The sequence below is a fragment of the Corapipo altera genome, unplaced genomic scaffold (assembly GCF_003945725.1).
Source record: "Corapipo altera isolate COAL_440 unplaced genomic scaffold, ASM394572v1 150, whole genome shotgun sequence".
NCBI classification, from domain to species: domain Eukaryota; kingdom Metazoa; phylum Chordata; class Aves; order Passeriformes; family Pipridae; genus Corapipo; species Corapipo altera.
Window position 1 is genome coordinate 1,769,748 of NW_020884941.1, and position 26,366 is coordinate 1,796,113.

General features: G+C 53.8%; 1 protein-coding gene across 5 annotated transcripts in view; it reads left to right on the forward strand.

Moving 5' to 3' along the window:
- The first annotated feature begins 406 nt into the window (after positions 1 to 406).
- SRRM4 (serine/arginine repetitive matrix 4) overlaps positions 407 to 26,366 on the forward strand; it is a 48,563-nt gene continuing 22,603 nt past the window's right edge. For 2 of the 5 annotated variants that reach the window (XM_027661612.1, XM_027661613.1), the window contains exons 1-6: positions 407 to 611; positions 20,529 to 20,672; positions 23,014 to 23,094; positions 23,838 to 23,909; positions 25,472 to 25,498; positions 26,160 to 26,210. In XM_027661612.1, the coding sequence (XP_027517413.1) occupies positions 481 to 611; positions 20,529 to 20,672; positions 23,014 to 23,094; positions 23,838 to 23,909; positions 25,472 to 25,498; positions 26,160 to 26,210 (506 nt within the window). In that variant the 5' untranslated portion in view covers positions 407 to 480. Of the gene's footprint in view, positions 612 to 20,528; positions 20,673 to 22,882; positions 22,924 to 23,013; positions 23,095 to 23,837; positions 23,910 to 25,471; positions 25,499 to 26,159; positions 26,211 to 26,366 lie in introns of those variants that run through there. The other 3 variants (XM_027661614.1, XM_027661615.1, XM_027661616.1) reach the window with 2 other exon arrangements.

Sequence of the window (26,366 nt, forward strand, 5' to 3'; positions counted from 1 at the left end):
AGTGCAGGGGTGCCCGCCATGCAGCAGCGAGCTGGAAGTGTCTCCTGTGCTGGGGAACGTAATGATGGGATGGCACAAGGACAGTCCCGGGGTCTGTGCGGGGGTCGAGCCCCCCAGAGCCACCTGGTCGGGGCGAGCAGCGAGGCGGCCGGTGGTGGTGGCGGGGAGCGAGCCCCTGCCGAGCGGGGCCGCGGGTCCCCCGGAGCCGCCCCCTCCCCTCCCCGGGCCGGGCTCGGCGCGGCCGCTCCGGGCGCAGCTGCGGCGGGGGCGGTGCCGGGGAGGGGACGGCGGCGGGTCCGGCCCCTCTGCCCGCCCCGCCGGCACAAAACGGGAGGCGGGGGCGGCCGGGGCCGCACTTCCCGCAGCGGGCCGGGCTGCGGGCCGAGCCGAGCGGGGCCGGGCCGGCGGCGCGGGGGATGTAGCGCTCAGCACCGCGGACAGCGGCGGGGCCGGCCCGCGGTGCCGGGGGGCCCGGGGGCCATGGCCGGCGTGCAGCAGGGCGAGAAGCAGCTCTTCGAGAAGTTCTGGCGAGGCACCTTTAAAGCCGTGGCCATGCCGCGACCCGAGAGCATCATCGTGGCCAGTATCACCGCCCGCAAGCCGCTGCCCAGGTAAGGGATGCGGGGGCACGGGAGGGGGGGCTCTGGGGGACCTCGCGTCCTGCTCGACCTCCAGTCTCCTCCACAACATCAGGAGGGTTCTGAGTGTCTCCCTACCCAGCCAGTTAGTGGCTGGACGACCCAGGGGATCCTCTCCATGCCCGGGGCAAGGGGATGCTGGCTGGCTGAGCCCCCTCCCCAGGCAGGTGCTGTGCTCTGGAGCAGGGCAGGTTTCGGAAACTTTGGTGGTGCTTGGAGTCCAGGGGCTGACTGCTGCACACCAAGGGGAGCACAGTGAGGGTATGGAAAGTTCTAGCTGGGCTATGGAGGGAGGACAGTGGTGGGGGGCATCAGCCAGAAAGTGTGGCCAGCTCCATTCCTGCCGAGCAGAGCCCTGGGGTGCGTGTCCTGCTGGTTGTCTTGTCTCTGTGTCACTACTCCTTCATCAGGGAAGGTGAAGCCTGGGATGGGGAACAGCCCCTCTTCAGCTGGACCCTGCCTTGTCACAGAGGGGAGGCTGATACACCACAGGGATGTGCAGCCCAAGGAGCCTGGTCACTGCCATGGACTGGGGCAGCTCTGGGGCTGACGTCCCCCCGGTCCCACAGCCAAGCAGCCTTGGCTTTGCACATCTGGTGCCTGCCCTGTCCTCCTGCTCCAGGGAGGCCAGTGCCCCTCATGTTTGCCAGAGGCTGAGCAAACCCATGAAACAAGGCAGGGGGACTGCAGGTACCCCCTGAGCCACTCTGCCGGGCTGTCACATGGGCAAGGGTCCGTGTGTCTTCCTCACAGGCATGCACAATCTAATTTAAACCTGCTTTATTTTGTTGACTGTCTCAATATTGGTTAAAAATACCCTCTTTGCACTGCTTTTATAAGGAAAGGAGGGTTTTGCTTGTTCTCTTCTCTCTTTGGTCTGTTTTTAACACTGCTGGCTGCTGTTCGCCTGGTGTGGGCAACAACCCAAAGTTCCGTGGAGGTGATGGGTCTGTAGAGGAGAAGGGCTTGGTCTGCAGTGGGTTGGGTATCGGGGGCTCAGCCTGTACTAGGGAATAAAGAGCTCATGGGGAGAGAGCTGTTTCGGATGCTTCCCGTGCCAGTGGAGGCTGTGAGCAACAGTGAGGATGGGGGTCACTTCTGCCCCTGCAGCCCAGCTGCTGAGCATGAATTTTTTCAGTCTCTCTGATTTCCATTAACCTGGGTAGGAAAATGGGAAAGGCATGGCTTAAGCTTCCGAAGGAGAAGAGCAAATCTTGTTTACACAGGCAGCGTTTGCAGGGCTTCAGCCTTTGTGAGGGAGAGGAACCACAGTGTTGTTCTCCATCCCTTGCATCAGCTATGGTCGGCACCCAAAGGGGTTGTTGGCAGGCTGGGTGCTGGCTCACACACACACATTCCTGCCTGAAGGTGCCTGAATGAGCCGTCCTGCTTAAATATCTTGCAGTTGGAGGTGAAATACAGCAATAAATTAAGGTATTGGGGAAATACAGCCAGCCTGGTGCCAGGAACGATGCCCGGCTCTAAACGGCAGTTCAGATTGCACGGACATCCTGGTGGGGCTGAGCACGGCAGCTCGGGGTGTTTGCAGTTCCATTAAAAAGTTCCCAAACGCGTGTACCTCTCTGTTCTGCTGGCAGTGCCGGCTCTGGCAGGAAGGGAACTGTCCATGCAGTGACCAGGAGCTCTCGGCACGCGGTGAAACGGACCCGCCGTTTGCACCTCAGCACTGTCAGACCCTGCACGACGGGGTCCCCAAGCCGGGGTGTGCCCCACACAGCTGGCCACGGTGCTGCCAGGTCCCCGTGTCAGTGGAGCCCGGCGTCTTTTGTCTCCTCGCGGCGTATGCCGCGGGCCGGGGCTATTCCCTGCGGTGTGGCCGTCTGTGCCGCTGTCCTCGCCACACGTGTCCAGCGGGGTCAGCCCGGCGGGGCTCTCCCCGGGACCCACAGGGCACATGCTGCGCTCACCCCTGTCCCCAGGCACAGAGGGTCTCTGCTGCTCGGGGGGCTGAACCAAGGGCTGTGGGGACAGGGAGACTGCAGTTCCCAGCTCCTCTCATCAGGGCTGTTGGCTTGGCTCACATCCCACAGGGCTCTGCTAGGAGCCCGAGGCTGCTGTCTGGGCAGGTTCACGCCTCCAGGGGCTTTGCAGAGGGTCCCCATCGGGGTGCACAGTGATGTCCCCAAGCTGGCAACAGGCTCATAGTCCAGCAATATCCAGAGCCAGGCTCCTGCTCCCCATTCATGGTGAGAGTAGCCCCATGGCTTGCAGCAGATCCTTTCGTAGTGGCCTCTGTGCCCAGCTCCACTCTGGGTTTGTTTTTCCTGAAGGTTTCGCTGCGCCACTGCTCCGATCCGCCTTTCTTCCCTGACGATACTCCCGGCTAATTTAAGAGCAAATGACTGTGGTGCCAGCAAGCAGAGCGCACCAGAGAGGAGATGGGGAGACCAGTTAGCCAAATGAAAAATTAAGATGACCATCTGGATTCCTGTTTTCTCCCACACTTGACAGCTGGTCCCCTGAAAACACCCTGCCCTGGATCCGGCCCCGCGCTTCCCGCAGTGGTGGAGACGTTGGCATGGTTTCTAGGCCAGGGCTGCCCGTCTCCTCACCAATTTTACTGTCTGACTCTGAGTCCTCGTGGAGTGCCAAGGGGCTCAGCTGCTGCATGGGGGTCCTGCCAGGAATCCCCCCAGTGGGCATAGCCCAAAGCCATCCCTGCTGGGTGCCCTGGGCTAAGGGTTCAGTCCTGCATCCTTGAGGGGCAGCGGTGGTGTTCCCAGGACAGAAGGTGATTTTTTTTCCCTCTTTCCAGCTGGCTTTGCCCTTGGCCCATCCCTCAGCACCACCTTCCTGCTGGTTCTGGAGATAAAGCTTCTTCCATTGAAATTCCCATCAAGCTCTCTAGAAGCTTTGAGGGGTTAAAGCTCTGCTAAACCCATGGTTCATCCTGGAACAATAGAGTACATTAATACCATCCCTCCTCATCCTGCTGGGGCTGGGGTGGGGCATGAAATCTGGCCCCCAACACAGCTTTGTGCCCAGAGCAGGGCTCTGCCAAAGTAAATGGATTATTGACCAGTTTGCAGAGTGAAAGGAAAAAATGAGGTGATGGGGAAAGGGGCTTTTCCAATTAACCTTTTCCCACACAGAGTCTGGTGAGGCTTCTCTGTGCAGGAGGGGGTGAGGGACTAGGTGGTGTGGGGAGGCTGCGCAGGGCTGGGGCTGACCCCACACTTGCCTTTGCAAGAGATTGCTCCAGTATATGCAAAATCCCAGTGTGGGATTTGAGGGGTTTGTGTGCCCAGCATGCTGAGGAGAGATGGAGTGAGGGACAGGGACCACCTACGCTGCCCTGAGCCCCTTTTGCTGAGCCAGGGTGCCCTCACTCCCTCTCATTGCTCCATAAGGATGGGGCTTTGGCTCTTGTGAACCTGAAAATGCTTTTTAAATCTCCTGCAATAAAGGTGGCTCTGCCTAGGCTTTGGGGATGGGTGTCACCACCATGCTCTAGCCCCATCCCCAGGATCCCCTTTCCTCCCTCTTGGCTGAGCTTTTGGCTGCATCTCTTCCCTGGCCATGACCTCTGCCACAGCACAGCGGCTGCGAGCTCCATCCCACTCGGCAGCCTGACTTCTCCCAGCGCTGCTGCATATTCCAGCAGTGCCTGTGCCAGGAACCTGAGGACAGCCAGGTGGGAGATGCCTCAGGATATCCTTGGGACCCAGAGGTGATGGCAGTCTGGGGGCTTGCGGGATTCTTTTGGGGGTGTTTGCCTTCCCTGCTCCTGCTCCACCAGCCATTGTAGTGTGGTATGAGCTGCCTTGTCCCCCAAAACTCATCCAAAATCCACTTTGAGGGCAGTGCTGGAGCTGGGGGCTGTGGGTGCTGGTGTTTGTTCCCAGGGCAGCCAGTGATGCTGGGTGAGCTCTGGCAGTGCTGGGGGAAAGGAGGCTCCTGCCTCCCTCCCTGCCAGATGGTCTAAGTGGGTCACACCAGGGCAGTGCAGGGGATTTGTGCTTTAACCCTTAATCCCCCGGGATGCACCGTGCATGGAGGGGGAGGGAGGGATGTGTTGCTGAAGTGGGATTAAGCCCAGTTTCACCGCCTGGTTTGCCATTGAAGGTGATCTCGGAGACAGGTCTGGGTGCTGCTGCTGCTGCTGCAAAGCTGCTGGGACAAGGGTGACGTGTCCTCCCTGGCTGCACTGGGACGGGGTGGGAGCAGTCATGGCACTGCAGTGCCAGGGGACACAGTACCCCAGCGAGGGCAGAAGGCATCTGCCATTCCCGTGTGGCCTTTTCAGTGACTTTTGGCCATCCCAACCTCTGGCTTCCCAGCCACCTTCCGGTGGCCCCGACCCCCAGCTCGTCCTCAGCGGGTTGGCAGCCCTCGGGTATCGATGCGGGGTGTGCTGCTGGGGAGGAAGCCCCGCTGGCAGCCCTGCTGTGCGGATGGTCCCCCACTCCCGCTAATCCTCCCCCTTGTTGGTCGGGCATCTGTTCCGCGGGAAGAGGCGGCGGCGGTGCCGGCCGCGCCAGCCGCCTGGCTGCCATCTGCTCCCTCCGCTCCCAACGAGCCCGAGTGCTAATGAGCCCGTGGCCCCGGCCCAAGAGGGGGGAGAGGGGCTTGAAAAGAAAAGCGGAGGGGGAGAAGAAAAGCCCCTTCCTTGGAGGGGCTGTCAAAAGGGAGGCTTTTGTCTGCCCCTGCCCTCCGGCTCCAGCTGGACGGCGATGGGAGCGGGGAGAGGTAATTAGGCAGCTCGGGAGCTGCTGGGAGGCTACGGGCAGCTGAGTGAGGGGAAGAGTAGGGGATGCCCGCAGGATTCCCTCCCTGCTGCTCGCAGAGCCTTCATCCTCCTTCTCCTTCCCCCGGCCCTGTCCATCTGCCTCTCCACTGGACTGGTGCTGGGCACCGTGTCCCTGCTGGCCTCCCTGGTGGGGCGAGGGACAACTCTGTCCCCACCTCTGTATGAGGGACAAGGAGACGGAGGTTCCTGCCAGGGCTGGGTGGGATGCAGAGAGTGCCAGGCAGCACAGCCAGCCTCAGCACCAATGGGTACCTTAGCCAGGTGTGCTGTGCTCCAGTGTGGGAAGGTGTACAAGCACCTAAGGATTCAGGGAAAAGGCCGCTGGAAGCCCCTGTAGGAACCCCAAGCTCATGGATGGGGCTTTCTTAGTGCTACTGGGGTACTCCCAGAAGTGCTGCCTCTCCCCACCGTACCCCTGCTGTGACCACGTGGGGCTTTGTCGCCTTCAACTAAAAGCTCCCCAAAGTGGACGTGAGGCTGAGAGTTGTCCCCAGACCAGCACTGCAGGGACTGGCAGCCAAAGGGGTGGTGGGAAATGTAGTGGTTTTGGGGACAGATAATTTCTGACATGTAAAGGTCCATTTGAGAGCTCTGGTGAGCTCTGCTCTGGGGCTTCAGTTCCCGTGGTCACCAGAAAGAACACGGGTACAACCTGGCCCAGCTGCTGAGAGCGAAGGTCCACAGCACCTGGTGGGGAAACACGGGGTGAGGCTCTCCCTGAATCTGGGACTTGCTGCTGCCCCATCTCTGGGGAGAGGAGAGTCTGGGGCCTGCAGTGCCTGTGCTGTGGCAGGGGAAGCACGGTATCTGATCTCTTCAGATGAGGGATGAAATCAGGTGGAAGGAAGCAAAAGGGGGGGAAACTCCACTGGCTGGCTGGAGGATCATTTTGTAGAAACATTTGATTTCATCCTTGAACAAAGCCACTGCAGACACTGCCCTGGCTGCCAGGCAGCCCCTCGTCTGCAGATGCCAGGGGTGTGGGTTTGTGAGTGCAGCACTGGTGGGGTCTGGCACTTTGGGGGGCTGTGCTGGCCATGGGGTCTCCCCCCTGGCTCAGCACCATCCCAGCACTTGAGTGAGGCTGTTTCATGGATGTACTGAAGTGTGGAGAACCAGGGCAGAATGTGGCAGTTTAGGGTCTTGCAGGGCTGGGGTCTTCCCTGCCTGGCTCAGGGAGAGCTGGTAGATGCCCCCATAGCAACACTGCATCCAGCCAGCCCCCATCCCTCCTTGTCTCCCATCCCTGGAGAGGCCGGAGAGCAGGACACTTGAACCCTGCACACGCGTTCACACCCCTCCCACGACATCCAGCTAATGAATATTTAGGTCTGTGGGGCCCTAAATAATAAGTAGCAGTGATGACCTTGATGACAGGGATTGCTAAGAAGCCTCTGCCCAGCGCTGGGTCCCGTGGCTGCTCGTGTCTCCTTGCTGTTATCGTCCTGCCCCCACCATCCAGGGCAGCCTGTCCCACTGTGGCTTGTCCCCAGAAAGGGCCTCTGCAGACCCCACTCTGTGTGTGTGGAGGGGTCCCCACTCTCCCTTTGGGTCCCTGGGCTTGGGAGATTTCTCCTTCCAGCAGGTCATGGCTGGAGCTGAGTGCGTCTCTGCTCAGCCCCATTCCAACCCCTTCCCACACCTCCATGTCTGGCAGCTGCACCTTTCTATACGCTCATTTTTCTATAAGATGAACTTATCAAATGCAAACCCTGCGTCACTGAAATGAAATAATTTTGTGCATGACCACCCTTTCCTTTTCTCTCTTTTTTTTTTTTTTTCCTCCTTTTCTCCCTGCAGGCACTGAAACCTCTTCATCCCTGCAAAGCCTGACCCAGGCCAGCAAATCCCACCCGTTTTGGCTGCAGGGGGTGCCAGGGATTTGCTACAGTCTCATGTCTGGTGTGAGCCCCTGGGAGCTCTTTGCTGTTAGGAGAGTGTGGGTCTGCTGAGACCCACAGTTCTTCCCTGCCCCATGGAGACCCACACAGTGGTCCCATCCCCTTGGTCCTCCTATGGCCCCAATCCCTGGTGGTGCCATCAGCTGGAAAACAGGGCTGTGTTCGATGCCTGGATCGGAGCTCTTTGGCATTCCCAGCAAAGGGCAGGGAGAAAAGCCAAATTCCAGGAGTCAGTTTGCCTTCGTAGCCTTCCTTAAAGATTTTATAGGTGTGGGCAAAGGCACAGAGGTCAAGGTGCCTGCAATCTGGCAGGAGCAGTGGATCCCAATGGCACAACATCCCTACCAGGCCTTTGCTGTGGTGCAGATCTGGCACGTGCCAGGGGAATGGACCAACACTGCTGGCAGTGCCCATGTCTTGCTGCCACCATCACCTGGCAAAGGCCACAGAACCCTCTGCGGGACACCGGGTGCTGCAAAACTGGTTTCTCTGTCAGCCACTCGAGCCGAAAGCGCTGACAAACACTGGGAGTTTAAAAATAGCAGGTTTTTTTGCACGCGGCGGGAACACTTTCCCTGCCAGCGCAGCGGGGACTGCAGGAAGGGCTTATGAAAAATAATACAAGCGAGGAAAAAAAACTCTATTAAAAACTGTACTGGTGTTTCAGGCAGGCTGAAATGAGTCCCCAGTCTGGAGGCAGCTCCACCAATGACCCGTTTAACACTTCATGTTTAATTTATGTCTCGGGGACATATGGAAGAAGAAGCAGCTGCTGCCCTGCCCCAGACATCTCATTCACCCCTGAGTGGGTGCCTGGGTGGGCAGAGGGGACACTGTGGGAAGGGCCTGCTGCCTGTGGGGCCGCTCTGCTCTCTCCTCCCTGGGGCAGGGGAGGCTGTGACGTGCTGGTATGGGCTGCAAGAGCCTTTGTGCTGCTGGGCCCCAGGGCTGGGGTCAGGTGCCCACCTCGCATGCAGGTGGCTGAAAATGCTCTGAGACCCACAGGCAGTGACAAAAAAATGGGTTTTCTCTGCCGGTAACACCAAATTCCAGCAGCGCATCATCCTGCTGGAACTTGATGGGACTTCAGCAATGGGCTGGTTGTAGTGAATTTATCTCTGAGCCTGCATGTGTTCGAGGGTGACTAGAACAGAGTGGGGTAGGAGGCTGGGATTTTAGCTACATTACTGTCAGGATGAAGAATTAACCACTGCCCAGCAAGAGAAATATTTTTGCATTAAGAGAGATTTCACAGTTAAAGAGCTCCTGCTGCATTAATCTGTGGGTCAGCTGGAGCTGCCGTACAACCCCCCCCGCCCACCAAAGCTGTGCAAGTGTAACACCAATCTATAATAGCATGTAAATATATCTTAGCTTATTCTCCACGGCTCCATCGGTTGCAGCCAGTGAAGCATTCCTGCTCTACCAGAGTGGGCCTGGACATGGCTGTGGCATAGTGGGGGTGGGAGGCAGTTCGGGATTTGGGCAGATCTATCCCTGAGGCTGGTGTTTTAACTCAGAGAAACTATTGCCTACCAAACGTTTGCCCTCTTCAAATCCCCCTGCTCTGCTCAGAGCCCAGCCAGGTTTGTTATGATGGGGAGAAACAAGACAAGTGAGGTCAGCACTGCTTCTTCCAAGGGATGAGGTTTTAAATCGCCAGAAAACTCCAAGACCTCCTGTGCCCACGTGTCGCCTGCCCTTCCTTGTGTGTTAGACAGGATCCATGGTTATCTGTCACCACCCACCCCATCCCTGCCTTTGTGTGCCCATCAGCCACCCGTTGGCCAGGTTAAAGGGCGATGGTGCAGGGCCTCCGGAGCGGAGAGCCAGGTGGATACCATGTGCTGGAAGAGGGAGGTGCAGGGGGCTGGGTGGACACCACCAGCAGAGGAGGAACAAAGAGAGCTGCTGGTTCATCCCTGCAAGGGGCATTTGCAGCCTGACCTGCTGGGGAGCGCTAGAACCCATGGGCCATGGACCTGGCTGTGCCCTGTGTCTCCTAATTGAGGATGAGCTTGATCTCCTGGTGAGCTCCTCTGGCCATGTCCTTGCACCTTGGCAGACTTGAGGGGTCACTGTGCGGGCTGAACTCTGCAGGACACATGACATGCTGGCTGCATCTCCCCCAGGATCCCAGGACACCCCTGAATGCAGGGACTCAGTTGCCTGTTCTGTCTGATTGCTGGAGAAGTGGTTGGCACAGTTTTGGACTAAGTCCTTGTGTTTTCCTGAACATTTCCCACATGTGGTTCAGGAGCCAGTGAAGGCAAAGGATGTCCTTTGTATCTTTTGGAGGGATTTTGGATCTTTTGAAGAGTCCAGGCTGGCAGATGCAGCTGTTTTGTGCTTCAGGCACGTGCCTGTCATGGGATGTCCTGGGGCCGTGTGGCTGTGCCTGGTGGCCAGGTCAGTGTCCCTGTCCCTGCCCTTGCTGTGAGTGTGGAGCATCCCAGCACCTGCAGGGACAGAGCTAAAGGCACAACACTGGCAGCACGTGCCAGTGGCAGGTTTGGCTCCCACTGTTTTCTGCCTTGTGGCAGTAGTTACTACCCCATTGCCTTCAGAGCTCCCCACAAGTGTTTTTTCCACCCACAGCCCCAGGTTCCTCATCCCCATCTCTCCAAGAGGGCTGGGATGCTCAAGGGCTCTTGGCATGGGAGCTGTGCTGTGGGGATGGGTGGGTTAATTTTGTGGTGGAGGCTTGTGGGCCAAGAGCTGCCTGCCGGCTCTCTGGGCTTCGAATGCCACCCAAGGCACATCCATCCCTGATTAATGGAAACTGAAAAGCAGGATCCTGAGGACCCGTGGCTCCCCTGCCCCCCTCCCTGCCTCCAGCTGCCACTGCCAACCCTGGCCCTGCACTGCTGCCAGGTTTGTCCTACATGGAGCGGGGGGTCTCACCCTGCCTTTCCATGGAGGAAAAGCAGGCAGTGGAGCCCACAGTCACAGCCTGAGCTGGTGCTGGGACACAGCCACTGCTCTGCTCCCCCCGCTCGCCCTCCCCACCACGTTGGTATTGATTTGACCTGAGCTCCCTTTAATGTGCTGTGATTTCTTTCAATTAGGCTTTGAGCGAGGTCTCTGCGACGTTCAATAGAGCTGGACCCGGCACAGAGCCTGGACCAGCACGGTCCAGAGGGAGATGCTTGTGGATGCTTCCCCATCCCTGACAAGAGCATCCAGCCATGTCATATTTTCCCCATGTCCCATGAGGATGATTCCACTGCTTAAAGGTTGTTCCTCACCCCCTCTGCATCTCCTGGCTCTTTCCATTCACTGGACTGGTGGCTTTGCCACCCCAGCCCATAGGACAGATTTCAGCATCGTTATCTGGTTCACCTTCCTAATTCAGATGAGCACTGGGCCTGCATGGTCCCCGCTGCTCTGGGCAGGAGCAGCCTCTCTTGCTAGGTGGAGCTGAACCAACCCTGAGCACCCCTCATCTTCCCATCCCCTGCAAAGCTTTCCCCTTTCTCCTTGGTGGCTGTCATCTCCTGGGGGATGTGCTTAGCCAAGTCAGGGCTTGGTGTCACATTGTTTCCGGCAAACTAATGGGCAAAGTGCTTGTTTCCAGAGATTGTGTGGAGCAGAAATCCCTGCCCTTCATCTCCAGCTGCAATTACAGAAGCCAAGTCGATGCAGTTGATGGTAATAGGATGGTAACACTGTCTGAATTTGTATTTAATGCTGATTCCAAGGGTCTATAATCTTCATCAGCACCACATGACTTTTTATAGAACAGAAAAATGTGAGAGCGGTTAATGAGCTGTAATTCTGGAGAGCTTCTGCCTTGATTGGGACTAATTATTTTCTTTATAAAAATAATTAACCATCCACACAACCTATAGAGTGAAAGGCATGTGGCATTAATTAAACCATGCGGTATTTTCAATGCACCTTTATCTCCTGTTTCCCAGCACATCCCAAATAGACGGTCACACACTGCAGAAAGCCAGGCTGGGCACAAGCTGGCATCATGCAAGGGCTTGTGCTGGGCACAAAGGACAGGTCCTGAGTGAGGGGGCTCCATCCAGATCCCACTTCTGCAGCTGCCTGGCCCTGCACGTACCATAAAACTCCTCATTTGGGTAGGAAAGGCTGTTCTGGGTAGAAAAAGGTGACAGTGCTCATGTGTGGGCTGTCTGTGCTGGGTGCAGAGGGGACACTGGGGGTGTCTCTGCTCTTTTGGCTGAAGAGCAGCCAGTGGGAACCTGGGGGAGCACAGGGGTCTGTGGTGTGAGCTATCACTCGATGTGGGGCATCGGGATATCCCAAAATTAAGGTGGTTGCTTTACACAGGCCAAGCCCTTGTTCTCCAGCACTCTGAGATCCCGGGATGAGTCCCAGGCGAACGTGCCCCAGCGCGGGGTCTGTGCGTGCTTAGACACACACTTACATAATACATAATTGTTAACAAAACTAATTCCTCTATTTTCCTAGAGGTATTCCGAGAACTAATGAATATATTTGCATAATCTTGATTTTGTTTATGAATAATTCTGGATTATCCAAATGTGAATAACACCGGGGCTTTGCCACTCTGGATTGCCTTTCAGCTGAGGATAGCAAAGCATTTTACAAATATTAGTTCAGCCTCACAAATCCCAGCAAGCAATAAAATTATTATTACACCCAATTAAAGATGGATGGGATGAAAACTGAAATGATCCTCTGCAGCCCTTCCTGGCAGGGTCTGCCATGGGGTCCCACCTGCCTCTTCCAAACATTCCCCCTAGGAAACAGCAAGCCAAAAAATATCCCTTCCTTTCTTTTTTGGGATGATTTCAAACAACATTCACAGTCGCAGAGTGGTGTGGATGGCTGGGGATAAGACTTGGGAGCAGAGAAGGAGGTTTGTTTCAGGCTCTGACCCCCACAGAGCCCTGGGTGCTGCAGCACTGATCACTCCAATGACTGCCACGTGGCAGGGATGGCACAACCGTACCAGCCCCTCCCTCCTTGGAGCAGAGCAGGAAGGTTTCTGTTTTCCCTCCCAGAAACTCTCTTTAACTGAAAACCTCCTCACCAGTCCTTCCTGGGTAGGTGGCACAACCACGGAGGTGTTTGCAACAGGACCAGAGGGTGTTACAGGGAAGGAGGATTGGAGTCAAACCAAACCCTCCCGTCTAAAGCAGCAATTTGTGAGCTTCCCAGCTCAGCTGACATAGCAGTTATGAGACAGGGAGGCAAAGAGCCCTTCTGGCCACAAAAAACCCCCAGTGTGGGTGTTAAATCCCACTTGCCACCTTCCTTCCTGGGCTGGGGACATTGCAGGCTCATCTCTCAGCAGCAGAAATCCGTCGCTTAATTCCTTTCCACGGGAGCTAATTGCTGCCCACGCTTCCCCCCACGGGAACATCTGCTTCTTGCAGTGTCACTGAACCCTCCTGGCCCCGCGTGGCCCCGGCAGTGCAGCCCTGGGCACCGTGGGGGGATGGAAGTTCAGGAGATAAGCCCCAAATGGGAGGATTTCCAGGGATCCCTACTGTGCCAGCTTTGCTCAGGTGATGCCACTGAACACCCATGCTGGGACACCCGTTCAGATGCACCCGTGGGTCTGAGCATTTTTTTAATGTTGGAGTTATTTCAAGCTGAGCCCTTGGGATTGCTGTTCACTAGGTGACACCATGACTGTGTCCCAGCACACATGGGACAGGACACATGGGACCCCCTGAGTGACTCAGTGGGTGGTTTATTAATGGCTTGCAGTGACCTGAGTGTCCCTGTCCCCAGCCTGGATGGATGGATGGAGGGATGGGGTAGCAGTCAACTGGAGTCATTCCCAGAGCAGCTCCACAGCCAGGCTGCAGTTGCATAAACAGGTTGTTTTTTTGGAGTTATCCAGTGTTGGGACTTCCAGTGTGTTTTCCCCTCTTCTTTCAGTGGTAATTCAAAAGAAGCAAGGAGGAAAAAGCTTTATATGAGTGGCAAAGGCAGCATTTCTGCTCCAAGTGGATCTTCTCCAGCCGTCTTCTCCTTGCTGCTTCCAATGTGCCTTATTACTAATTCATTTTTAAAGTGATCTCTCAGTGCTCCCAGGAGCTCCTGGTAAATGTGTGCTCACAATTCCCTATTTGATTAAAATTTAACGAGCTGTTATCGGCAAATACACTATTTCACTGCTGTTTGCCATGCCAGATAGCAAGGGTTTTGGACAAAGGAGGGAATGGGTGCATCTGATGGTCCCTGGAACAGGGTCTGGCACTGTGCAGCTCTTGGGTGTGAAGGTGCCCTCTGGCCTGACCACATGGCAGATAGTGCCAAAGTGCTTCTTTTCTAGGATGTCCTTCAGTTCATTTTTTTTTTTTAAACCCCTCCTAAAGTGTTAAGCATCATCTTCTGATGCTCCTCAGCTTCTGGCTCCCAGTGTTGTGTTGGGAAGTGCCCAACCACAGCCACTGGGTTCCCTCCCTCTCAGCCCATGGTCCTGACCTTCATCCAGTTCGGCTTTGCCCTGCAGTGCTTGTGGGAGAGAGTTTAATTAGAAATTTGAGCTCAGATCCAGACTTTTCCTAATTACAAGCTCTGCAAGGGCTGCTTCAGGTTGCCCCCATGCCTGGCCATCAGTTCTTGTCCCCTTCACCCAGGAGCAGTTGCCCCCATGGTTTTCTGAGGCTGCCTGGGGACAATGGCAGCCTGGGAGTGCTGTTTGTGGCCTGCCAGGAGGAGAGCAGTCATGAGGCTATGGCAGGTCTTAGCATAAGCTCTCAGCCTCAGTCCCTTCTCACACCAGTTCCTCGGTCACTCAGGAGCCTGAAGTCCCCCAAAACATGGATCAGGGATGTGCAGGATTGCTGTGCCATGGGGCAGCATGGCGATGTCAGCACTTCTGTCTACATTTGCAGGCACCTGTGACAGCCAAGGCTCCTCCTTTCCTATTTCCTGAGTGAGAGTAAAACTGGCTCCTACACAGATATGGGAACCCCCAGGGTATTTGTCTAAGGAGGAGGATTTGAGGACAGGAAAGGCACAGGATTGTCCCCCTGAGAGCAAGCCTGGCTCAGCAATGTGCAGGTGCTGACGGGCAGGAAGCTCCACAGGGACCTCCGAGCCGGCAGCGTGGGAGGCACAAGATGCCGTAGAAACCATTGAGATGGGGCAGCAGTCCAGGTTTCCTTTAGAAACGACGTGCCCATGTGCCATATTCCTCGGGTTTGTCTCTGCAGTTGCTGGCAGGCAGACAGCAGAGCCATCCTGGATTGCTGGCAGCGAGGAGAAGTGACTCCAAGCCCTGCAAGGTGACCAGGTGCTCAGGAAGGAAGTGGGACAGGGAAGGGGGGTCTTGGTGCCCCTGGGAAGGAGGAGATCCAGCCGTGGGGAGCAGGGAGAGGCTGTGCTTGCCCTCGTGCCTGACCCTGCCTAAGGATGGTTCATGGAGGCACTGCTTTCCCCTGTGGAGTTTTTCCCTCTGCCAGGGCCATCCATCCTGTGAGCCTCTGCCACTGCCAGCTGGTGCCCAAGACACAGCCCTCCTTGTGGGCTGCAAGCTCACAGAATCCCCCAGAGCATCTGGCACTGATTCTCCACCGCTACCGGGGCCTCTTCCCGCAGGGAAGCTCCTCTGTTCTGATCTAACCACGCATAGTAAATCAACTGCTGGAAAATAAAGAGCCAAGCTGCTTTTTTGGCCCGGGATGTGCCAGGAACAATTGTTAAACCTTTCTGGAGTCCCAGAAGGAAAAGGAGCCGCTGCCACATACAGGCTTGCAGCAGGACACAGGGTTCCCAGGAGCAGGAGGGGCAGGCGAGTCACGACTGGCAAAAATTCGATGAAAAATGTATATTACAGAATTGTATTTCTCTTCTGTGTTTAAACTGCCTCAAGAAAACCACGTGCTTTTCTGCAGCTGGTGCCTCTGCTGATGCACAGAAAAAAAATAGCGGGGAGAAGATTAAAATTGAACTGGCTTGGAGTCTGTGTAATCAAGGAAAATATCTCGGTGATTTGCTATTATAATTTTCAATAACAAACTGCAGGGCTCCTGGTGCACTAATAATAACGGGTTGAATGAGGTGGGGAAAGAACCTGCCATGGGGTGTTTGTGTGTGTGTGTGCTTGTGGGAAGCACTTACAATATTCCCCTTCTCCTAATTTTGAAGAGGTATTTTTAGTGCGTATTTCAGAGAGCTTTACATAAACACATCTGCTGGAGTTTTTTCTGTGAGATGTCTTTACAACCCTCTTTTCTGTCCCCTCCCTTTCCAGGGACAAGGGAACAGTTTGACTGTTTTCTTTTTCAATCAGATGAGCAAAGCTGGAGACCAAGAGAGAAAATCAAAGGGTCATTTTGCCAGCGCCAAAAGGCTTCTCAGCCCCAAGGGTGGATTTTAGAAATTATTTGAGCAGCTCAGACCACCCTCACTGAAGCCTGGGGCAGAAGCACATGGGATGTGGCCATGGCAGAGAGCCACCTGCCCTTTCCTGCACAGCCAAAACCTCCAAGTGAGGAAAGGAGAGGAAAAATGAGGTATTCCATCACCTGTCTGCGCACTTTTTGCATGTTACTCAGGAGAACTGGCGAGAGCATCCCTGGTGCGAGCGGCTGTGGGTGCACAGGTTTCTCCTGCTTACCCTCAGGATGCCTGTGTCCTTCCACAGGCTGATGTTCCCAGTTCCCAGGCCAGGCATCCATCCATCATCATTTAATGCCAGTTAAACATTCACAGCTATTAGGCTCATCAGAGATGCTTTAACCTTTTTTTGTTTCGGGGCTCTGGTTGGCTCGAGCTGCTCCTGCCTTTTCACGGGGGGCTATAGAGAAGATGGGAACTTGGAGCTGCTCAGGGCTGAAGCGGGAAAGGTATTAAAGTTTCTATACTGGTTTTCCAAGATCCTCTGCCCTGAGCTTGGAATTGCTGTCAGTGCAGGCCTGCCAAGTGCAGTCAGTGTTCGGGGCCTCTGAAGTGCTTGTGTTTGCGGCCGGGTGCATCCAGCACCTGACCCAGCTGTGTGTGCAAAGGAAAATAAAGGATGGGGAAAAAAAAGGGCTTGGTTAGCATGATCCAGCCCCAGTTTGCTTACACTGCTGCTTGCAGGGCAGCTGAGAAAGGCAGAGGGGATGTGCAAGGCCATCAGGGACTGGGATTGCTGGAGCCCATCCTGGGGAGGTGATGGACAATGCAGCTGTGGGTGGGGTCATGGCCTGGTGCCAGGGTCCGGCAGCTGAAAGGTCACTAGCAAGACAATTTTCCTGCTCTTGTCTCCTCTTGAGATGAGTTACTGCAGGGAAAAGGCTGACTGATAAAAGCTTTGTGGCAGGAGACTGCTGTGGGGCTGGGACAGAGGAGCTGGGCTGGGACACTGGAGCCTGCGGGCAGAGGAGGGCAGTGCCCGGCCCGGTAGTGCCAGGGTGTCAGCACACAGGGATGTCAAGTGCACACCAAACCCTCACTGGCTGCACGTCCCTGGGAGGCCAGAGGGGACGGGTGTTGCTGGGCTCAGCTCCCAGAGGAGTCTGCGTCACCAAGTGCCACATTTCATGGCCTGATGCGATGGCGCTTGGCCATGGCATGGAGCATGGCAGCCTAGGATGGAGGGATGGAGATATTTGTGAGTTAGCTCTGCCCCCTGAGGCAGAGAATGCCTTGTGCCTTTGTCCCATCCTTTCTGGAGGGTGCCAGGATCCATCCATGGGCAGGAAGGGCAGTGGTAAACTGGCCTCCATGGTGCCTCCACAAACTGAGGGTGACATGCCTTCCCAGGGAAGTGAGGCAGGATGGCATGGCCTCAGGAGATGGGGCTTTGTGGGGCACTGCTGGCAGCAGGGAGCCCAGTGGGATTCAGAAATGTGACGTGCCTTTAGGAAAGGCTGGTGGGAAGCAGTTCAGGCATCTTGCAAAAATAAACAGGGACCTCCCCATCTCACAGCAGGCTGGCACCACCCACTCCTTCTCTTCCAGATGTACATAGTGTTTTATGGTGGTTTCACCCCCCTTCAAATGAAGAATATTTGGGTTTTTTCCCCACCAGTGACCTTTCCTGCATCATGTCTATTAGAGTAGTAATAGATCATTTCTCTCTGCTGTCTATACATTCTGTTAGGGAAGGAAAACACGGGAGAGCCCAAATATGGGACCAAAATGAGGAGATGGGCTGGCTGGGCTGTGAAAAGCAGTGAAAGGCTTTTCACTGGAGAGGTGAGAGCCCTGTGTGCCTGATGCTTCCCTTAGAGCCACTGCAACCCTGGCAAAAATTGCCATGAGCCCAAAATACCCCTCCTGGAACAGAGACTGCTAAGATAGGAAGGGACAGGGTGAGCCAACCTTGGCAGGAGGTGGCACAGGGCATGTTCTGCACTGAGCTGGTGGCAGGCAGCCCACAGGTGCCCTGCTGTGGGGGGTCTCCCATCAGGAGCAGGCATGCTGCTTTTGGACAGGTCCGATGGATAGGCTGGATTTCTGCATGGGAAAAATAAAGGAAAAGTGAATGCAAGTGGTTGAATAGCCAAATAGAAATGGAGAGACTTGGAGGGCAGGTGGGATGTGTGGGCAGCTGCCTTGTCCTGGCATGGCTGCCCGTGGCCAGGAGTGCATCCTTAGGGAAAAACATGTAACGTGTTGGGCAGAAAGGCTGTGGTGCTCACTCCGATGCTGGAGCAGTGTTGTCCCCCAGCAGAGCAAACCCTGGGCATCCTTCTTGTCTCCTCTTCTTCCTGCCTGCTCTGGTCCATCCTCTGGGCTGAGTGAGCCCCGCACTTCCAGCAGCATCACACTGAGAATCCTCACTGCTCTCCTGGGGCCAGCTCCAGCAAAACACCCACAGAGGGCTTTTCTTTCCTGCTGCAGGCACGAGCAGCAGGGAATGTGTGATAATCCCTCCTTTGAGGCCACCGTAATCGTTCACACCAAACTGCATCATTTTTATATCAGTCATCAAAGACACCAAAGACAAAAAGAAAAAAATACAGTTTTATATATATATTCAATCAATGTCTATGGAGCTCAACACGAGGGGATTACCAGCCAGTTTAGAGCGTTAGGGACTCTCAGCATCCATCAGAGGAGAACATTTGGTTGAACGGAAGCCAGCCTTTGATGGAATTGGAGAATAATTATTTCCATCAATAATTACATCCAAGTCCAGAAGAAACAGTTCCTGGCACGTTGCAGGACAGGAGTCCTTGACTGCCTTGAGGCCAACATGTTTTAACCCCAGGACCTGGAAATCCCATTAGTGGGAGCGGGAGCTGGGGTGAGAAGCACATTGCCTGCCGTGCCCAGATCTTGGAAGTGGTATCTCAGCCTGCTGCCAGCCCAGGGAGGAACCCTCCTGCCTCCACTGCTGGAGTGGATCCAGCTCAGACTTTGCACAGGTCATTAATTTGGGGACGTTTTTAATGGATCCTAATGATTGAGCCTGTTCTTAAAAGGGGTTCGGGAAAGGCCACAAGCCAATTAGCTTGCACACAGACAGCGATTAACTGTGTAGCTTCCTGGATGGTTAAAAATAATGTAGATGTTGGGAAGGGACTGGGGAATTTATTACAAGCAGAGTAACAGAGTTTTAAAGCCAAAGGGGCTATCACCTCCTGCATGTTCTTGGCCAGAAATATTTCACCCAGCTTCCCCCCAGTGACTCCTGTTCCTTGTATTTGGCTGTGCACATCCTGAAATGTTCAGGCATTACAAAATGGGCTCCAAGGAGGAATCAGCTATTAGTGAAAGTGGGAGCTCGTTGAGAGAGAAAACAGTTGGAGATACACCTTCTGCAGGTGCCCCTGTGCCAACTCCATCCCCAAAACATGTTGCTTATGGCTGAGGCAGGCAGCACAATGTTCCCTGGGACATGCAAGACTCTATTCATGCCTAATTGGGGCTTTTTTAACATCACATTGCTCTTTAACCACCCTCTGGGCCCCATTCAACACCCAGGATGTGCAGCCCTGGCCCCACAGGGGGCCCACATGTGATGGCTGTGGTGGTCTCTGCAGCCCAAAGTGTCTTCCACTATGGCTGCAGGGCTGGCAGGGGGACATCCCAGCTTTCCCCTTCTCTGGAGGGGTCCATGCGGCCTGGGGGCATAGTTGTGCTGCTTTCCAAAGGGATGAGGAAGGTTGGGTGGCAGACACAGCAGTGGCACCTTTCAGAGCTGACCTGGGCATGGATGGCTAAACTCCAAACCCAGTGCTGGGATTGGCTCCAGAATGGTAATGGGAAGAAACGGGGACGCTTTCAGTGCCAGCTGAACTCAACCCACCCTGGATACCAACCCACAGTCAGGCTGAGCCTGGACATGCCAATACGTGTTTTATCTACTCAAAGAATACTCTGGATGACATCAAACCCCCAGTGTTCTTAGCACCCCTGCTGGGTACAGCTTATGGCTTTTCATTAATCTTTCCATTCTTTGAAATAAACATCTGCAGGACCTGGAAACCTATTTACTTCCATCCCCAGTGTCTGCACACAGGCTCATTTGAGTTTGTTTTCTCCATTTGGCTTATTTGCTTCATTTCAGCTTGCACAAGCCCTGGTGTTTCTTAAAGACTGTTCACTCAGTGGCTTTGCTCTTCACCGGCTCCCGTGGTCTTCCCGGGGCTCTTGCAGGCACTGACCTGACCCAGGTGATTCCCCTTAGCTCTGCTGGGCTGCCCCAGGTTCTCCAGGTTGGGCTTTCAGCAGCAACAGGTGTGTTCACTGGCCCAGCACCCTATTTGTAGGAGCAGGGAAAAGGGCTGCTCCTTGACTGCCAAAAGTTTGCTTCCAGTGAAGGATGAAGATGTGTGGCAAGGTATTATTAGGGCAATAACAGGTTTGGTAAATTGCATTTGAAATGCAAAAGGTTTTTTTCTATCAGAGTGCAAGGTTTGTCTCGGCAGAGCCGGTGATTTAAAACCCAGGATGCAGGAGAAGATGTCCTGACCAGCTCCCATTCTCCCTTCACCACTTGATTGGATCTGGACAGCTCCAGACTATCATTACAGTATGGAGCTGTCCAGCTGCTCTCCAGCTGCATGACACTCGTGGCACCTCTGAATGCTGAACACAGCAAGCCTGGGGTGCAGCTTTGACTGAAAATGGGAATTTTGTTGGAGCCTTGTAGGACAATTTCAGGGCTGAACACTGAGAGCAACTTGCATCTCTCCTTCACAGCAGCACAGGTCCTACCTGTGCAAAGGAAAGGAGATTCTCCAGCACATGGGAAACCGTCAGCCAGTGACCCCAGCTGAAGGGACAGTTCTTGATGGCTCTCTTTCTCTCCTCTTGCTCTGGCAGTGGGACCCTCAGCTGCCTGCCATACCCTGCGGAGGACAGACGTCCTGAAAAGCTGAGCAGCTGCGTGGTCAGGGAGACCTCCACCACCAATGGCTGCGTCAAAGGGAGGGAGAGACGAGACCATGGGCACCGCAGGTCACGCAGGTAAGAGCCAGGGCTGTGCATGGGGTCACCTCAAAGCCAAGGGGTGGCAGAGGAGGTGTCTGTGGCTGTTTATCCAGCCCCTCTGGGGTCTGTGAGAGCTGGGGATGGCTTAAATGACCCTGTGAGTCTACAACAGATGCATGTGATTGTATGAAATCTCAGCACATGCGGGCAGGGAGAAACCTGCAGTTCACTTCTACTCCAGGGTTAGCTCTTACAGCCTCCTTCCAAGTATCACTCTCTGGAAGACAGGCAACCTGCCAACACGCCTCTGCACTACCAGGTCTGCTGAGAACCACCCTCAGCAATTCCCTTCTCTCCAGGCCTAGATCAGACCAGCAGTATTGGCTTCATTAGGACACAGCTTCATTATCAGCTTGTTGTTTGTCCCTGATCACTTGAGAGGAGAAAAATGAATGGATCATTGTAAGTGAAGCATCTGGGGTCTCTGAGCCCTGCCTGCTAAACTGTCTCTGGGATTAAAGCCTCTCTGTTCGGTTAAAGATGCTGCAAAGAAAGAGCAAGAAAGCACATTTCATATCTTCAGATTTCAGGCTAAGTGGAACAATAATCTGAAGCACATTTTTAATTAGACTTTGATTATAATCACGGAGAAACAATTAAAGTCAGATCAGCACATGGGAGAAAGCTTCCACATCAAAGAGAGATTTTTCTCTTGGGAGAGGGAGAAGGGCTCTGCAGAAACTGCCTGTGGCCAAAGGGTCAGAGATTCTTCCCTGCTTTCCCTTGGCTGTGGTCCAGCTGTACCCCTGGGTGAAGGGGCTGAGGGGCACCCAGACCTGAGTGCTGGGGAGCCCAAAACTGTGCTAGGAGAAAGCACGTGGGAGCTGGGCTTGAGCATCCTGAGAATGGAGAGTCTGTTAGCAGTGTTCAGGTCCCTGACCTAGCACAACCCTGGGGTGTTTTTTGGGCAGGCGTCTGAGCTTAATGACAGTGAGAGTTCCAGAGAAATGCAGCACAGAAGACCCACTGAGCCCAAAGTGTGCTATATCCCCTAACAGTGCTACTGCTGGTCTGTGAAATCCTCGGGAGGAGAAAGAGAGCAAGCAGCAGTCTGTGGGTGCTCTGTGGGGCTGTGGTTGCACCTTGGATTTACTGCACCAGAAGCACTCAGCACTCATCCACGGTTCACAACTGAAGCACTAACTTCCAGTTTTGTTTTGCAGAGCAATTTTGTTTTTCAGAGCATATTAAAAGCACTAAGCAATTGGGTTTTTATGACAGTGTAATTTTGGTGGTAATTCAAGCTCTGGCTGATCAAGTGTTGAGGGGCGGTGGAGGCTGTGTCCCCCCCCAAAGTGCCATTTGCTCTGCATTAGGACTTTTATTAGCAATAACGTTTGTTCTTTCTACAGAAAGCTGCTCAATTTTTGGTCTGTTTCTGTAGTGAAGATCCCACAGTATTTTCCAAACACAGGGCTGCTTCCACTCATTACCTGTTCCTGGCTCTTCCCACTGGCAGGGGGAGAAGTGGGGAAACTGAGACACACACATAGCACCCTCATTTCCAGCAGTGATTTTTCAGAGGCCCTGGGGAGCTGGCTGTGCCCCCACAAACTTTGGTCTTGGATCCATTTGGGGATCCATCTGGGAATCTATATGGGGATCCATGGACTGATTTGGGATTAACCTGGGGAACCACAGGCTGCCACCAGCTGTCCCTGTCTTTACAAGCATTTGCTTTAGTTAATGAGTAGCCACAGAGTATCTGTCATTTTTTCAGCCCAGTGCTCTGAATTAATTAACCATGATATTTGCTTTTCATTGAAGCATAATGCAATTTGACATCATATGTTTAAAAAAGAAATTAATTTACAGGAGGGTTTATTTTGAAGCTTTAACAACTGTATAAGAGATGCATATCTCCTTCAATTACCATAGTGTCTCAATAAATATATATATATTTCTAATCAATTGCTACTTAACACATGTCAAGTCTTTATTATAGTCAGATGCATCTGGTTGTGATAATTACTGTGTGCAAATTAAATGCCAATTAATTATTTAAAGCATATTTACAAAGAGCAACAAAACCTATAAATCTGTTACAGAGTCGTTAACCTTAGCAAACATGTTTTAAATAATCAGCATTGCTGTGGTGTAGCTGTCTTGTTATAGCTCCATTAGACCCTTTAAACTGTGACCAACTAATTTGTTAGAGGGTAATTAGGCATCACTCATGCCCCGAGTCCACTATGAACACTGATCTTGGTGCCCCATGTCCCCTGAGGTGGGGATGGCAGACAGAGTCCCACAGGAGTTGATTTAGGGTTTATTTTTATTATTTTTGATGTTTGTTGGTTTTTTCCCCCCTCCTCAGCCCTTCATGTGACGGGGAGAGGCCGCCACCAGCCCGGGGGAAGAAGAAGAAGAAGAAATCTGGCCGCAAGAAGCGAAGGAGGTGAGGGCAGCCATGGCAGCATGAGGGGACAGGCAGGGCAACCCTTGGCTGAGTGTGATGGAGGAGAGTCAGTGAAGGAGGTGAGGGTCGCCATGGTAGCGTGAGGGGACAGGCAGAGCAACCCTCGACTGGGTGCGGTGAAGGAGGTGAGGGCAGCCATGGCAGTGTGAGGGGACAGGCAGGGCAACCCTTGGTTGGGTGTGATGGAGGAGGGTCAGTGAAGGAGGTGAGGGTGGCCATGGCAGTGTGAGGGGACAGGCAGGGCAACCCTTGGTTGGGCCTGAGGGAAGAGGGTCAGTGAAGGAGGTGAGGGTGGCCATGGCAGCATGAGGAGCAGGAGGGGTTGACAGCCCTTGGCTGGGTGTGATGGAGGAGGGTCAGTGAAGGAGGCGAGGGCGGCCATGGCAGCAGGAGGGGATGGCAGACCTCAGCTGGGCATGAGGGAAGAGGGTCAGTGAAGGAGGTGAGGGTGGCCATGGTGCTGTGCGGGATAGGAGGGGACAGAAGCCCTTGGCTGGTCTGTGTAAGATGGAGGTGTGAGGAGCTGGGGGTTCCACAGCCCAGGGAGGTGCCGCCATCTTCTTGCCCTCCCCTCAGGCCAGCAGAGCTGGGTTGAGGCTCATCCCTGGACTCATCCCATTCCCACTGGGAGCCCCCAGCCTCTGTCTGTCCTGGTGGTGCTGCTGGTGGTGGGGTGAGGGCTGGAGTGCCCTGCGGTCCCTAATGCCCCTGTGTCTCCTCAGGTCTCCCTCCTACAGCCCCTCACCTGTGAAGAAGAAGAAGAAGAAAAGCTCCAAGAAGCGAAAAAGAAACAGGTATTTTTCCCTTGAAATTGTAATTCAGCTGGCAGCAGTTGCTGGGGGGTTTGGAGAAGGGCTGGAAGGCGCAGTTGCCTTGGGCAGCTGTCGAGCCCAGCAAAGCAGAGAGGTGTGAGGCTCTGGCTGTCAGCAATGGCCACCTGGAGGTGAACTCTGGGCACAGAATGGGGTGCCCACCCAGAGCAAACGGATAAACATGTGCTGTTGGGGTGTGGGGGCACAGAGACAGACAAACCAAATCCACAAGAGGTCTGAGGAGCATCAGCCTGCTGTCCTTGCTGTCCTATTCATGTGGCTCCCACCCTCTGGGATACCAATGGGATCGGTGCTCGAGGTTTGCACTGGTCCCCGTCCCTTCTTTCCCAGCGTGCAGAAAGTGCCAGGACCAGGAAAAGGCTCAGACAAGCTCCCCGCATTCACATCCCAGTCTCCTCTCCTAGCTCTGGTGACTGCTTCCACCTTCCCCTTCTGAAGCCCATTTTTAATTCAGAGTATGATTAAATTTTAAAATTGCAAATATTTCACTGTTTTCTCTCAGCTGTTAAACCAATATTTGAAGAGAACAGTGGATACCATCTTCCTTGGAAAGTTCATGTATTTATAATATATTGAACCAAAGAGAGAACTACCAAAAATGGAAAACAGGGTGAAAAGTTGAGCTTCAATCTTAAAGAGGAGGAGAGACAAGGATATAGGAACTTCTTTAAAACAGTTTCTTCCCAAGGAGGGATTCTTATGCTCTTTTGCAAATGCCATCTCATGATGGAAGTCCTTGGTCAGAGACTCTTTGTACCCATTTATGTCCCTGCAAGCCAAGAATAAGCTGTAGCTGGTCCCAAAAGGCAGTATGATAAACCATTCAGGATTAGTGACCAATGGAGGTTGTTTCCAGACACCTGGTAGTACTTCAAGCATGGATCCTGACTGGCTTTGCCAGAGGCAATCTCACAGCCCCTTTAGGCAGGACTTCAGGCCATGCCTTCTGCAGGGTGTTGTGCTCCAAGGTGAGATGAGACAGTGGGGCTGTGCTGTGCACCGGGGCCAGGCCTTGCTGCATGGAAGTGTCCTCCATGCTCTCAGGGTGCTCTCTGTGAGAAAAGTGTCTCCTGTGTCATCCCACGGATGCTTCAGGAGTCCAGACAGAGTAATGACAGCGGTTTGGCTGTGAGGCTGCTCTGGAGTCACACAGAAAGGATTTTTCCTTTGCCTGCTATTTGGTCCTTCACACAGAAAATCAGGGAAAGGACTCACACTGGCCACCTCAAGGGCACAACTGTGAGGCAGTAGCAGAGAAAAGGGACCCACCAGAGATAGGAGATGTATTTGATCTCTCTGAAGACTTGTTAACCTGAGGATCACATTCTCAATTACTTGCAGAGTGTGCTAGTCACTTCTACCACACCATTTCTCAGCTGCTAAAGGAGACCTGGGGCCATTCTACCCAGCTGGTGCATGAGGTCCTCTCTCAGTGCTCAGTCTGGGCCTAAACACATTGTCTTTGATTCAAATTTACAATTTTGTGAGGCGCTGTATTCAATGTACATATTTGTGTCTTGCAGGTTATCTTCAAAGAAGAGAAGGCACAGGTAAGAGTTGAGCAAGTGTGGGTGTTCCCTTAGAAATACGAGTTTAATGGGCTCTTCAGGGTTGATGTTCACTGAATGGGGGCAGAAGACACTTCTGTGTCTCCTTGTGGAATCCCCTTGGCTTCCCCCATTTCCTTGGGTCTGGGGCTACCCTCTCCTTATTCAGCCTTATGTGTTCCTCAGACCTCACAGGAACTGAGTGCCCAGCCCAGCCTGTACAATCAAGTACATACCTGGTGTAACCTCTTGGTGTTACCTCTGGCAACCTCATCCATCCTGCACCTGAACCTTCATTTCTCTTATGGTTTAATTTGCAAACAGTGACCATCTTTGAAACATTCAGAGTCAGTGGCTTCCCAGGTGTGTACTGGAAGAACTCTCCTGATTCCAGTACGTGTGTGTACAGTATCAAGAGGTTTTCATCTTTTCTGTGTAAAAAAGGCAAAGTCATCAAGTTGGATGATCCCTTTAAGGGTTTTGGCCAAGCCCACGAGGCAGATTTGTCAGCAGGCACTCGGACCCCCTGTGCTGTGGCAGAATCATGAAACCCTTTCATTTTTACTGCATGCTCTTAGGCAATCTGGCTGTAACATTGATGTGTGATTGTGCAGCTTTTTATCAGAACAGAAATCTCTGAATTAATTAGCCATTTCTTATTTAGTTCTTCAAGCCCCAAAAGTAAGAGAAAGGAAGAAAGAAAACACAAAAAACAGTAAGTAGTGATTCATGGAGTTCCCTGCCCTGCCTGCACAGTGTGGGGCTAGGAAGTGCTTGATGTGGTGGGGCCCCTGGAGCTAACACCTGCTGCACAGCCCTAAGTGACTCTCAGGATTATTTTGTAGCTAAAACCAGCAATTCTGGTCTTGCT